The 15224-nt window shown below is 43.9% G+C and overlaps 1 protein-coding gene across 5 annotated transcripts in view; it reads right to left on the reverse strand.

Annotated features, from left to right (window-relative positions):
• LOC101042189 (serine/threonine-protein phosphatase 4 regulatory subunit 1-like) overlaps nucleotides 1-15224 on the reverse strand; it is an 80011-nt gene that overhangs the window by 3113 nt on the left and 61674 nt on the right. For all 5 annotated transcript variants that reach the window (XM_074406702.1, XM_074406701.1, XM_039479402.2 and 2 more), the window contains 10 exons: nucleotides 14811-14995; nucleotides 13270-13736; nucleotides 11017-11210; nucleotides 8312-8407; nucleotides 7262-7447; nucleotides 6848-7009; nucleotides 5834-5934; nucleotides 3888-4008; nucleotides 2964-3098; nucleotides 481-622 (listed from right to left, as the gene is read on the reverse strand). In XM_074406702.1, the coding sequence (XP_074262803.1) occupies nucleotides 481-622; nucleotides 2964-3098; nucleotides 3888-4008; nucleotides 5834-5934; nucleotides 6848-7009; nucleotides 7262-7447; nucleotides 8312-8407; nucleotides 11017-11210; nucleotides 13270-13736; nucleotides 14811-14995 (1789 nt within the window). The remainder of the gene's footprint in view (nucleotides 1-480; nucleotides 623-2963; nucleotides 3099-3887; nucleotides 4009-5833; nucleotides 5935-6847; nucleotides 7010-7261; nucleotides 7448-8311; nucleotides 8408-11016; nucleotides 11211-13269; nucleotides 13737-14810; nucleotides 14996-15224) is intronic.

A 15224-nucleotide genomic window follows, 5' to 3' on the forward strand; every position in this document is an offset into this window, starting at 1 on the left:
AATAAACTATCCAAGAAACACAAAGCTTTGATTAGGTCCTGTCCAGGTGTAAATAACCAACTAGTTGGGTTACAAATGTTTTCTAACTGACCACAGAATAATACCATTAAAACATAATAGCAGTGAAAGCTTACGTTTGCTACCTTTCATAATCTTTCATGTCATAACTCAAAATTTTTAAGATTCCCTCATTTTTGGAAAGCTATAATGAAGCTTTATAGCTTTGGAAAGCTATAAAGTAATATTTTGCATTTTAGCATATGTTTATTAAATGTGAAGACTGAATTACATTCATTTCCTTAGTCATTTTACAAATAACATAAAATGATGCATAAAAGTTAATATATTCATTTACGAAATAAGCCTTAAATGTGGTGTCACACAACCTGCCTTAATTTCCTAGAAGAAATCTAGTTGTGGCCTTTAACAACTGATGGAGGGTGCCTGAAATGCGGGAGTTCCGAAAAGTGCTCCACCTACCCTTTTCCAACAGCACCTGCCTTAGGGCCTTGGCTAGCAGAACCCTCACATTGGGCACAGGATCTGACGCGAGGCTCAGAAGGCTGGGAAGCAGGTGCTCCACGAACTGGTCCACGGGGATGCACTCCTTGCTCACCACTGCCTGCTCCAAGAAAGTCACAGCCAAAGAAGTGATGTTTTCCAGCAGTCTTCTAGAAACATACACTTCTTTAATCCCAAAGAAGTCATTTCAGAATCTGTAGGTTTGAGGCGTGTGTGTGAATTTTTTAATCTCAAGCACTGCATTTGGTTAGAAACACAGTTAATATTTTATTATAATTCACTACCAAGCACTGGGTTCCAAGTAGGTTAAGATCTGATGGGCTACGGAGTCAGGAAGGTCTAGGTTCAAAACCTAACTTGGTCTTAGTAGCTACGTGGCTTTAGGTTAAGTGGCTTAACATTTACGAGCCTGTTTCCTCATGTGTACGATGACTGGTCTGTCATGCAAGGCACCTAGGACCATGCCACCATGCTGTACACAGCTGACCAGTAAGGATCAAGAACCCTCACCTCTGTCACTCACAGTGGCCATGCTGCCAAATGACAGTCAAATCTCAAACCATAACCCAACGCCCAGACCTCTGTAAACAATCACTAAACACAGTGCTGTAGTAATCCTCAGCATGTGCACACAGCTTCTCCACTTACAAGACTTTACAGGTATCCTCTCACTTAATTCTCAAGACTAGCCTTGGAATTCAACAGCAGCCTGGTTTTACAGGTGAAAACAATTCATTTCCAATGTGGTGGTGACAGCCAAAGATCTCATAACCACCAAGGGGCAGCAGGGTGGGGACTGCAAGCCAAAGTGTGGATTCTAAGTCCTGTGGCTCTTCCAGTACAGGGTAATTTGCGTCGTGGTGAATAGGCACTGTGATGGCCAGTGCCAATGTTCCCCAGGTGCCAGGCGCCACACTAGGTAGCTTAGATCTGTCAGCCCACGGAAGCCCATAACAACACTAGAAGGCAGGCACATATTCCCGGCCCCCTTTAAGCAGTGCACATGGCACCCAGTGTGGAGTCTTTTACCCCTCACCCCTCCCACCCTTCCCCCTGAGTTGCAAGAGTCATTTCAGATTTTCTAATCTCAGAAAAATAATTTAACAATGAAAGCAAAAAGTATTTCCTTTAAGCTTTCTCTGCAAATTGACTTGGAACACTGCCTTTTCCTTTACAGACGGCCGCGCTGTCAAGTCTGTGGTTTTGAGTTTGCTGTTCACTCCGCCATCCACTGAGCTCAGAGCAGACTGCTATGGCACCCCTGTAATGTCCCACTGGCCCAACAGGGGGCGCTGATGAGTCCTCTGGTGCCCGTGGTCATCAGGGACAAAAAGGAAGCTTTGCTCTGGGGTCTGATGGCGTCCCAACCCAGCCTTACCGTACTATCAACAGAGCTGGGTGGCAGGTTCACAGAGATTCACTACACCATTCCCTCTACCTTTGTATATGCTTGAAAACGTGCATAATAAAGTTAAAATGTTTAAAACAATACTTTAGCAGAAAAAAAAAATTATGGGTTTACACTTCCTGTGTGATCTGGAACAACTGACTTAACCTCTCTGGGCTTCAAATGTTTCACACCTAAAAGAGCTGGTCTAAAGGTAGACAGGTATGCTGTGCTCAATACACAGTACTTTTTTTTTTTTTTTTTTTTTTTTTTTGAGATAGAGTCTCGCTCTGCTGCCCAGGCTGGAATGGAGTGGTGCAATCTCAGCTCACTGCAACCTCCACCTCCCGGGTTCAAGCGATTAGCGATTCTCCTGCCTCAGCCTCCCAAGTAGCTGAGATTAAAGGCACCCACCATAACACATTACCTTTTATTAGAGCATTAAATGTGTGGTATGATGCCTGGCACACGAGAGGTATTCAAGAAATGGCAGCCATGATCACTACCTTTGCCCCTAGGCAAACATGAATCACACCCTCATTTCCAAGAGGCTGAGTAGAGAGGGCAATCTGGGGAGCTGGACAAGATGATACGAACTCCATGTATTTACTCTAAAGAGGTTCAAGTGTCTGCCCCAACCCACTGCCCAATGCATCCCGCCATCCCTCCAGGGCCCCCGGCTAAGGTGAGGCGCAGTGGTGTGGGCCTGACCGTTCCCTTACTGGATGGAAATGGGGAGAACAGGGGCTTGTCCACTCTGTCTTTAGCATCTAGAAGCTATCTGGGCCACGGCAGGTATTCAATCAGTATCTACGTGGTGAGTGAGTACGCCTGGGGTACTCATTCACCAGTGGGGAGAGCGGGGGGTAATCCTGGGCACAGCCCTTCACCACACCGGGTTGGTCCCAGTGTCCTGCGACATGAGAGGGCTCGGTGAATAATTCCTCAGTTCCTGGCTAGTGCTCCAGAGCTGAGATTCTCTGTCTGGTAAACTTGATTTCATAACGTGGCAAGAGTTATACCCAGAGCAGATCCCTGCTCGGGTCTTGCTAACCTGACAGATGAAAGCGAAAGCTTGCCTTCCAACCCACTTAGAACAGTGCCGGAACCTTATGATGAGTTCATTGATGAAATTTAACCCCAATGCACTTTCACTGTTGGAATAGAACTTCTGCAGAATTGCCACGACCTGTGAAAAATATCAGAAGAGCAAACTTAAAATGCTGCCATCTATTTGAATTATGAATACTACTCTACATGGAAACTAGACATTTTTATGTGCCTTTCCACCTTTAAAATGAATTTATAAGCACAGGAGAAAGTAATTTTTGTCAAGGTCATCATTAGAACACAGAGAAAAAAAGATGTTTAAATATATGGCAGCACATACACATACATAAAACCCTTCATAGAAATGAAACTTAAAAAGAGACTGACATTAGAAAAATATATTATTAATCTTAAGGTTCCAAATTTTAGAGCATGTCCCCTTGCTTAATAATAACTAAACCATTATCTTTCAGAATATGTCATTTTTATAAAGTTTTAATACCATCAGAGTATTTTAAAATCAGTATTTTCAAATGTGATTTTTTTTTCATGAGTATCCAGCTGGTATAAAACCCACAGAAAAAACAGAATCAGCTTTTCTATAGCAGAGTCATTGCTCACTAAATATTTTTCTACAAAACCAAGCTGTAAATCAACCTGTATTTTAAAAAACACTAAGCTATTACTTAAAGGGTTTCATATATAAAATAATTAATCCACAATTTCCCTCACTGAAACATATAACTTAACAAAAAAGCTATCCTACAAATTCATAAAACTATAATATAGTTCCTAATTTGAAAATTTTAAAGTTAGTTTCATAGGTAAGCTGACAAATTAAGCCCAGAAAAAATTAAATAGTTAAAATGGAAGATACATAAACATTCCTATTTGTAAAAATCACAGAGCAAACGCCCTGATTCCTTACTAGTTTGAAGGAGATCCACCGAACTTCAGAAACTTTATCTGCACACAACTTTAAGGCAATGTGCATTAAGTAATCATAAACATCATTGGGACTATAGAGGTCCAGAATCAGTATCAGCTGTCTGAAATTTAAAAAAAAAAAAAAAAATTATTTTTGGGCAAAAAAAAAATTGATTTCTTTTTACTGTCCGTTCATCTTATAGATAAAAATAGCCAGGCTGGGAAATAAACAGCAAGAGACCTAGCAAGACTTCGGTCTTCAGTAAAATGTATCTCACAAACATACAAATCAAACAAAAAGGAAATAAACTCTGTAAAATTTATGAATACAGATTTAATATTTCAATTTTAGGTTATCAGTTGAAAAGCACATAAAACTTCTAAAATCAGATAACATAAAAATAGCCAGAAAGTCGAAGAGGTCAACAGATCAAACGAACACTGCGAGACTGCACGGCCGCCCCAGCGCTCCCGCGTCTGCAAACCGAACCGGATGCTCCTGCTCGCGGCTCGCGGCTCTCGGCAGCACGAGACGGTTTCACTGCAGCGAGGTCCGCTTGGAGAGAACTGGGAGCGCGTGCTCCTTACTCCAAAAGACAAAAGCATCCAGGAGACAGCTGGCTGCAAAAACCCACTACCAAAGCTTTCACTACTTTCTTAATGGGGATAGGGAGGAGGGCATGAAAATAAATGGCATTATTTTCACCCAGGCAACGAAAGGAAATGAAAAAGAGATGAGGAGGGAGTTAGAACCAGAAGCCAGGAGTGCTGGTAAATACTTTCATATCAAAAAGCACCGTTTTCCAAAAAAAAAAAAAAAAAAAAAAGATACCAATATCATGGGCACGGGAGCACGGAATTCATATCAGTCGCCGTGGCTTCAATAAGCCGGGAGATGGGAGATAGGGCGCGCGGGGGGAGATAACGCGGTCCGGCGCTGGCGCCGCGCTGCCTCCCGGAGCAGCCTCGCCCGGCACCGAGCGCGCCCACTTCCCGCGCACCGCCGCTAGAGGTCGCACTGCTTTCATGGAAAACATGGGCCTGTTTTTCTCGGCTCAGAACAGGACTCTGGAACACAGCACAATGATTGCACCCTCAATCTCTCAAATTAAGCAGAATGATTAAAGACCACAGCAAAGTGAAAGGCTTTCGGTTTGCCCCTGGCATCAGCCAAATCATATCCTGAATAGCTGCAAAAGCCTGATGAATTTCTCTGGGGAAGACAATTATTTGAGAGATTTCTAGTTGTAGATGAGAAAAACAAAAACTAAAGATACAGAAATGAATTCTCAATTAAGGTGAAAACTAAATCCCAAATTCCCTCCACACCATGAAAGGCACATTATATACCTTCGGAAGGGGAGTTATTTAAACTGATGCTTCCACCCCTTCATCATCACTAAGGCCTGGAACATTCCTTTTGCCGGCACAAGACAGAATTAAATAACTCCTTCACGAACAAAATAATGTGCAGCTAGCAGGCACCTTGGGGGACCTTTTTATTTCGTAATCGTCTCATCTGGGTTAGACCCTTCCTGTCTCCCACGGTAGCTGAAGGGCATCAGGCAGGCTGCACCCTACAGAGAGGACCACACTCAGAATGTTCCGGAAAGCTGGCAAAAACCGCTCCGATTAATAGAACAATATTGAAGAGTGGGTGATTCATCTTTTACTTGGTTCAAGTAAATTGCCTTCTAGAACAGCAGAACACTCTAATTCCAAAGTGACTCGAGCCCTGTCTTCATCTGAAAATGAATGTCTCCCCGGAGACTGTGGTATTTGTAACTTAGGGTTTTTGGAATTCTGTTTATACCTTAATAAAAACATAATCTCTTTATCTAAAAGAACACCATTACTGCTGCTGTAGAAATCAATTATACGGTAAGAAAATTAAGATTTATTCCATCTAGTCTGCTTTCTCATATCCCCAAATATGTTTTTACTTACTCTGCCAGTTCATATCGAAACCTCCAATTCCTGCTGTTATCAGTCACTACAAATTCTTGAAGCTGGTAAAGATAGTCTCTCCTCTTGTCTTCATGAAGCAACTATTTTTTAAGAATGTATATATAAACAAACATGTATAATCCTTCAAAATGACCCCAAATGCCCGCCTTTATTCTGCTTCGCTTAGACATTTGACACTGGCAAGAACTTTTGCATCTCCCCTGCACCTCGTAGTCTATTACCCAGCGTGTCTGTGAATGAACATTGCAGTGCACTGACATCAAATGCATCCCTCAACGCCTCCAGCCTTTTCCCCTGGCTAGGACATGTGCTTATTATGTATTTCTGAATGCCCCTGAGGTCTTCCTGCTTTTGTAATTTCCTAAAAACAAAAACAAACAAACAAAAATCCAGTCTGTATGTGTTGGGAAGACAGCGTGCCAGTGCCGCTTCCAGGGAGTGAGACTGCTGTTGTGCCCCAGGAGGGGAGAGCCTCGGCTGCAGCAGCACACACCAGAGTCCGCTAAGGGCAGCTCGTGGTCATGTGGATGAGAGTAATTAGTTTCTCTAGGCCATTTCTAAACTCTCATTTTTACATTCATCATTCCTTTGCAGGGGGATGAGGGGGAGCCAGAAGGGAAGGAGCAGCAACTTGCAGAAAAAGTGCTTCGTGTAGAACAGAGGTTGGAACTTCGGCCCAGGCTCTTCCCCTGGGTGACTTCTGGGCAAGTCAGGTCACTACCCGGGGGCCTTGCTTTCTTCTTTTGCAAAGAGTATGCCAGGCTATGTGTCTACCATCTTCCACAAGGACAGGAAAATTAGGAGAAAAAAATTAAAAATATTTACCCATCACTGAAAGAACACCCACTTTCAGATTCTGGGTGGTATATTTCAGCTAAAGAAAAAGCTAAACAACCACACTGCTTTTTTCACTGACACGATACACATCCAGGGCTTCACACATTTGCTTGGGAGAGGGGAGGCTTGTTTTTTGCTTTTAACCCTTCTTCCTACCTTTAGAAAATCATACAGGTGTTTCAGAACTCCTATGCGCACTTCATCCAGATCCTTTAAAAATCCATTGAAGATGGGCACCAGGTCAGCTGCTGTTAACTGATCCCCGAGAATCACAGCCAGCTCATGAATGGAGAAGGCGAGGGTTCGCCGCACCTTCCACTAGGGGCGCACAGCAGACACACGAATCACGACAAGCCAGTGCAATTCAACCTCTTCCACATCTTACGTGGCATTTTGGGAGCAAAATGAATACTGCCAGGTGTTAGCCACTTAAAGCTTCATCACAGACCAGTAAATATGCCAATTTAGTATCCACATAAAATTCAGGTCAATGAGCCTTGCTGCAGCTTCCCTCTTCTCCCTAATGAGGTGACCCACCTCTTTCTGCACATGCCTCTGAAAAGGCTTTACCTGTACATCAGAAGCCAGTGTTTCATATGTATCTTTCAGGCAATGCCAATTCTGCCTGCCCAGGGTCAGCGCCACCCCTGGGAGGCTGTAGGCACAGTGTGTGGCTATGTCGGTATCGACAGTCTGGGCTCGAGCTGGGTCAGTCATGGACACATACTGATCTAGCAGCGGCTGAGGTATTATATCCTGGGAAATGACAGAGAAAAGGAGGCCATCAAATGTGCAGAAACATACTCATGAAAAACAAGGAGTTTGGAATTGAGAGGTGAAAACAAAGCAGAAATGTGAGAGGAACAGGAGACCTTCCTAAAGCCAAAGGGCTTCAGATTGCCAACACTGTTTTCTCCAGGGAGTGGGTTTTCAATTTTGATGGAAGTGAAAGCAACACCCAGAACTCATCTTTTTCAGATTGGCACAATATTTGATGTCATGGAGAACAGTCTAGACAGCAATGTCTGCTTAGGCTGGTACAGCCAGCTCTTGAGTATGGAGCCTTGCTTCTCTTTTCTTAAACTGCCCTGAGAACCCAGCACTTGAGATCTTATACTCTGATACTCACATCTATGTTTTTCCAACTGATGGGATATGGCCACCATGTGACATCCCCCCATTTATGTTTATCTCAGTGAGAGCAATGGGTCCCAGTGATTTCATACATTCAAGGAAACTTACAGTGGCACAAGAAGCCAACCTACAAGACAGAATTCAATCAAACCGTCCAAGAAAAGAAGCTGCCTCAAACTTTTCAAACAAAAAAACACAACAGCTTCAATAAACAGATACTGAATATCATTGTTAGATGTCCTATTTTTTCTCATATTAGTTTGCTTTATTAAAAAGACTATTAAAGGTTGTTCAGAAGACTTAAACAGTACCTTATAATTATTTTTTTTAAGTTAGAAAATATAAGCAACATGAAATATGAGCTAAAATATGTAATCAATACTGATGGAAGAAAAAATATTTGGTTCCAACAGCCATTCTTAAAGTTAACTTTCAGAAAATACACAGTTTCAGTTGCCTTTTTTTTTTTTCCCCCAAGAAACAAACCTGTAATTTTGATTTATTCTCTTCAAGTGGGGTGGGATCCTGCCTCTGGGCCATCTCCAGATGGTCACTGGTTCCATTTCTTGGTTCACCTGGATCCTGCAGAGGTGATTGGACATGTTAACCAATTTGCTCCAAAGGAATCAACTGTCCTGTCACTTCCCCTTCAGAGTCCTTTTTCAATGCCAGAAATTACTTCTGTAAGCCAAGGCAAGAGCTTTCCTGGAAGTCAATGGTATCTTTCCAGATGTTAAAAACTACATTCGCACAGTTACATAAGATATTGTATAAATCAGTTCTTGCAAGTGCTAAGGAAAATTGATTTAATACATTTTAATTTCAAGACTGCTAGAGGTCCTTACAGAAAGACAAAGGCTAAAGTGAAAGCGGTGAGGAGCAACCCTGCGAGTTGGCATCTACTATTCCTTAGGCCTAGTGACTCCCTGTTGTGGCCAACCAACACCTTTAAGTAATATTCACATGTTTAAGGAAGGAAGAGTGAGGTCTGCAAGAAATGGTAGAACCAGCGCCTCCAGCATTTCTTGGGAATCAGGGATTGCGGCAATGGTTGGCCTCAGAGAGGATGGAGACTGGAGAACCCAATGAATCTGAGAGAACAGATGTGGCTGATACAGGAGTATTTACTCAGAAAATGGTCCTAGATTTTCACATGTACAAACACTCCTAATGTTCGCTAATGAACCTGTACATTAGGTTAACAATTAAAATGAACAAGAACATTCAATGGTGACATATTGGTTTCTGATCATTGATTAACATTAACTGGGATGGACCTGACCTTCTCCTTCAACCATACATGGATTTCCAACTTGCACTTGAAATGTCATACTGTCTACCAGCTTAACGGATTCTGACAAATCAGCTCAATATATGATCCAGAAAAGTCGATTAATACACCAATAAACGCTTGGCTTGCTCTGAGGCACACCACCAGAACCTTCAATTCCCAAGGTTTTCACCAGTATGTACTGTTTATTTTAACAGAGGACATGATAAAACAGAAGTATTTTGGTATCATAACCTAAGGCCTCAATTCTCCAAGTTAATAAGTTCACATATAGTAACAAGATGTGTCATTAGAATCACTATTATCCCTTTAGAAATTAATTTTATTCCAAAGTCTTCAGGGCAATCGTATGTGCAGCACTTACTCCAGGAGCCAAATCAAGGCTTAAGCAAAGCACCACAAGTCATGGCACCCCTAAAAGGTATTGTGAGTCCATTTCCCCAAAAAAGCCCAAGAGGGACATCAAAGGTGTGGAGTCCACCAGCCCAGAAGCCTCTCAGCCACGGCGCTCCTCCCTGTTGTCTTGTGCAAGTGAACATCTTCCTCGTGGTTCTTGGAGTTTTTTGTTTCTTTCCCTTCTTTTGCAACAGGAAGCATCCTAACTAATCCCACTAAGACCCTGGAGGCAAATTCAAGGGCTCTGCCCTCCCACACCATAAAACAAAGGCCCCATTACACAAACCCTTTCAAAGCCTCAACCCAAAAGACCCGACCAGACCCAACAGGGAGGAATCTGTTCTCTTTTTTTTTTTTTTTTAACCTCTGTCTATGATAAAGAAGTCCCATATCACATCGCCACCAAGACAAATGTGGTCGCACCCTTCTACTTAACACTTGCAATTTTTGCACCCTAGGTAAAGAGGTTGACAACAGTGAGTTTTCTTACTAATGTTTTAGCAACAAACCCGCAGAAGAGGGTATCATCTCATTTCTTACTAATCACAGATAATCTTAACCAACTCTTACACATTTCATGTTTGAGTTTTAAAACGCTTTATTTTGCTTTATTAGTGCAGGCCTAAGGGGTGAAGGAGGTAATAAGTTAAATCACTGAAATCAAATTATAAACTGTATGAATAGAGAAACAATTGGTATTGGGGCCCTGGAGACCATGAATTTGAAGAGATTATCCATCATAGCACATGATAACGGCGGGGTGCTATCTCAATGACTTTATGGCGACAGCCCCCTCCTTCATTTTAATCCTCTATTCTGAACCCTAAGTGTGGAAGACCCCAAATTACACTGGTCCAAGTGGAAGCTTAGTAGAAACTAGGATGGCTCAGGAGCCTCCAGCTACAAGAGGCTCCCCCAAACTTCTGGAGAAACCTGAAATAAGAAACCGTGGGCCCCTCCTCACTCCAGCTTTGGGGCCCTGGTCTCACAAGGAGTTGGTTCCACCCACAGGAGGAAGGGGGGTCACTGGTGCTTTTTCAAAATCTCTCCTCTGAGAAACAGTATGCCAGGAGCAGCACTGGAGCACCCATGTATGTCAGAGCTCCTAGCAAACAGGGGGCTGGTGCGACGGCCACTCTCGGAGGCCTCGTCCCCTTGAAATTCCAGGAACTGCCTGAATTCACCCTCCACTATTATTAAAACATGTCATTGTATGTTAGCAGTGACACAGAGCATTTACATGGTTAATCTCCCCAAAGAACAAGTTCTTGTCATCTCTGGAGAAGAGGGAAGGTACTTTCTGGTGACCACCCCATTTTCGTGGGAGCGCATCAGCACTATCAATCACCTGATTGATTGGTTGTCTGGTTATCCAAAACATGACCTTAAGAATCAAATGAAATTCGCCATTTATCATCTCTGCTGGGATATATTAATAAGAGAAAATGCAGCTTTGTGATTTCTGTCACATCGTCGGGGGCTGAGGGATAGAGCAAACGCTTACTGTGCTTTGTAATATCCTGGCCACGGAGAGCTCATTGTGAGATGATGAAGCCGACAGAGTGATCTGATTGTCAGAGGCAGAACTGGGATCTGAAATGGACACTTCATTTAGACCTGCTGTCGGCTTGCTCTCGGTTTCATTCACGGAATCAAGCTGTGCAGCTCTCAGTGCGGCTGATAATACCTGAACTTGAGCTGTAGGAAGAGAAGTTTCAAGAATTTTAACAACTTTATTTGGTTTGTGGGAATTTACTTCATAGAAGTCTTGAAAACAACATAATCTGCACTAAGCTACCCGGTAGCGGTATGCTATGCTGACACAGATGTGTTCTGGAGTGACGGTGCTCTGGAGTCTCAAGACAAGTTCTCAGCAAGGTGGTGATATTTCTGGCCATTAATAATAACTATCTCAACTAAATGCCAGCCATGTACAGAACATCAAACCTGAACCTGAAAAGTCTCAACTAGGAAAACTCCGAGTTTGACTCCACCGTGTTTCACAGAAAGAAAGCATGATGTCACTGAACAAGGATGACTGGGAGGTCCGCCCGCTCAGTGAAGGGTATCCTGCTCCCCGATTTATAAAGCAGGATAGCTACTTTCTCACATACCCACACACACATGATGAAGACATCCACTGACATTCAGATGAGTAACGCTCTCCCTCAGCCCCAAAGGCTGCCCATTCTGTCCAGAGCATGACTGTTTGAGATTCTCTGAACAGTGAAGATAAAATATTTCACATACCTTTCTGTAAAAATAAACTGGATGTTTTAATGTCCCCAACCCCCCTAAAGACACACACACACACACACACACACACACACATTACTTCCTACATCCTGCTTCTGATAGTTCAATTTGGTAGACTCCAAGATTCATCAAAACAGTGGGAGCTTGTAGCTGGCTCTGTGTTGTGCCCAGGACAGGCCCCACCTCGCCAGTGCTACACACCAGGCCCTTCTCCATGGCCTGAGTGACATCTCCTGCCTGCCATATCCACTTCACAAATAAAATGCATCATTTATTTCTGAATCTTCTGGGATCATGGATCCCTCTGAGCTCTGAAGAAAGCTACAGGCCTTTTCTTACAAAGAAATTAAGTATGCACATACATGCAAGATTTTACAAATAATGAGTTCAGGGAACTCAAAGAACCCTCTGAAACTCATCCCCTGACTTCTTTCTGAATGGTGGGCTCTCAGCCAATCTCTAAAGCCCAGGCCAAATGTCACCGGCTACGTGAGGGTCTCTCCCAGACATTTCCTCTGCACATCGCATCCCCTCCATCCCCAGCCCTCGCCATGCCCTACCAGGTGGCTGCCTACACAATCCCCTTAACCAGCTCACAAAGGCCTCAGGGGCCAGTCATCACTGCCCAGCCCCCAACCCAGGTCTTAGCACTGGGGATTAAGGCAGCTTCGTACTGTGTTGTCCGAAAACAGACCTTTGTCTATAGCTATTAGAAGTGATAGGTTACGTGTGCCCATTCCTTCAGTAAACATTGATTTAATTTCCTTCATAAATTTAAGGACAAAGAATAATCACAGGGCTAACTGAATTTTCACATTTCCCTTCCCGAAAGCTTCACAAATCTTTGCCCAGCAACAGCAGCAAGTGTTGTTTTTTTTCCAATTTCTCCAACTCAGGGAAGAATACAAATATAGCACTGTTCAGAGAGAGAAGACTCCCGATAATGGATATGGATTGCAAGGTCCGGCTCCCTGAGCAGATGCTCAGTGGGAGCACTAGTCATCAAGTGAAAAATGCCCCAAAGAAGCAGTTGTACTTTTCCTTCCTGTACAAAGACAAGAACCTTTAAGTTTAGCTAAGGGCTGCGTTAATAGGCTCCAGAAGGAACGCCATCCTTGGCTGTTCACAACTAGAAAGGGCATCCTACGTGGGAGATGATGTAACACTGTGTCCAAGGAGCTAATAAAATTTCCCCTGCTACAGAGATGCTCACGAACTATCCACTCTTCTATTAGAACTGTTTGCAGACTGTGTGCAGGTCCATCTGCAAAATTAGGAAGCAAAATCCTTGCAGAGGTACCTACACAGAGGCATCGCTGACGTTTCGAGCTGTGCTGAGACTAAGCAACTCTCTCCCCTCAATGCATGCACAGGATAAATGAACATAGGTGCACATGCACATGCATCAGCACGCAGGGCAGGAGAAGAAGGAAGTGGCAAAATGCAACAAACAGCACAGAAACATCCCATCTTCTCTTTAGCGACAATCAACAACGTTTACCTTGAACATCTGGATCATTCAGCATATGCTCCTGCAAACTCTCAAGGACTTTCTGGATCTCACTCCGGGCCACACAGCTGTTGTGCACAGTCTTGGGTCTGCCGCAGTCATCCTCTTGAGGCCCAGCCTCACTCAGAAACAGCTCTAAGTCCTCGCTTATGTCAGGGAGAGGAGTTCGCCAATAAAGAAAATCACTGAACAAATCCTCAGCATTCCCTGGGCAGGCCCAGGAATCTGATCCAGGGTGGCTGCTGACGGGAAGGTCATGAATATCGGAAAGCTTTGAGAAGGCGCTGGCCTCTGGGGAAAGCCTGGTCAACTCAGCCCCAGCCAACACTGAGCTTTCCACGGGGTTTTCCATTAGGCCATCAGAGCTACTGACAGGCGACAAGTTACTGGTTTTCGCTGAGGTCCCTTCCTCAGGTAGCTCTGGCTCCATCTGCACAGGCTTTGTTGAACTAGTTAAACTGAGAGAAGCAAGCTTTTAGCACTGTGTAATACACTGAAAGTCACAGGGAAACACATGAGACCCACATCCTCACCTAGTCCTCCACTTCCTGGCTGACTACTTGCCCCTCCTGTGTCTCCTGATGTCAGCAGACTAAAATCTCACGAGGACAGGAGGTTTAGTCAACCCCCGTTGCCCCACTGGGAGTATGAAGGGCACTGCCAACACCACCTGAAAGTTCAGCCAGTGCCTCCACTATATCCCAGGGCAGAAGCAGCCCCGACTTCCGCTGAAGCACCTGCGGCAGATTTCATCCACTTCCTGCTGGGGAGTACCTCCACCGGGGGGCAGGCATTAGAAAATTAAAGGTGCTGAAACGGGTAAGAGCTGGCTATTTGTTCACCACTTTGAGGTCCTGAGGAAGACACTGCCCATGGCCCGCCATACAGAAGGAGCTCAATGAACTCTGATGGAAGAGGGATGGAGGGAGGGTGGGCCAGCCTCGGAAGGATCTGTATTCTGTGAGGCATCAGTTACCCACTCTTATACTCCTACATACTAGCAACAATGGAGAGATGTTTACAAATGACCTCAAATAGGATGGGTAGTGTATACCCATCAGCCTCAGAGAAAAGACAAGAAAAAGCCCAGATCAAGAGCAATACTAGACAAACACTGGAGGGTCTACCACTGTTGGTCAGGGGTGTCGCCTTCATGTGCATGTAACCCACCTGTCCAAAAAACTACATTTGGGAAGCTTCACATTTTTCCCTATGTAAATTGCCCAGAGAACTTCATTAATCAAAAAGTAAAAGAAAATTTTCTTTATAGGTTATTTAATCACTAATCTCAATGAATATTTTATCTAAATTTAGGAGACACAGAAGCTTCATTATTTATAAGCCAGTAGTCATGTTTCAAAATCATTATTACAATTACTTTTTGCTTCTTTACATAATTAAAGCCCTAACAGTCTATCCTACCCAGAAGGTCACTGTTACTAAAACTCAAGACAAGATCGATAATTGCTGAAATTTTAGGTGGGTGCTTAAGGTGCACTGAGGGCCCTGGTGGTCACCTAGCCACAGCATACCTGGCAGAGGAAGTGCTACCACCACTGCTGGGAGTGGGTGAGCCAGAGGCAAAACCAGAGTCCACATCCTGGGTGAGTGGCCAGATGCTCAGGGCGCCATCCTCTCCAAGATAAAGGTCAGCCCTGGAAGGGTTTGCAAAGGTGGAAATGAAGGGGCCGAGGGACTGGAAGGCAGCCTGGCGCACCTGGAACCAGAGAGAACAGTGCGGTGAACGAACACAGCATCAGCCAGCAGTGGCGGCCAGGCCTGATCCCAGGCTGCAACAGATGGCTGGACACCACACAGGTACATCTATGGAGATTTACTGCTGTCTAAATCACTCCCTAAATTCCAAATAAACTGTTATTCAACAGAAAGTAAGGAAAAATTTAGCCCCATTATACTGCTTTCATTCTTCCAGAATATTAATTTTA

Source organism: Saimiri boliviensis, chromosome 9 (assembly GCF_048565385.1).
Source record: "Saimiri boliviensis isolate mSaiBol1 chromosome 9, mSaiBol1.pri, whole genome shotgun sequence".
NCBI classification, from domain to species: Eukaryota; Metazoa; Chordata; class Mammalia; order Primates; family Cebidae; genus Saimiri; species Saimiri boliviensis.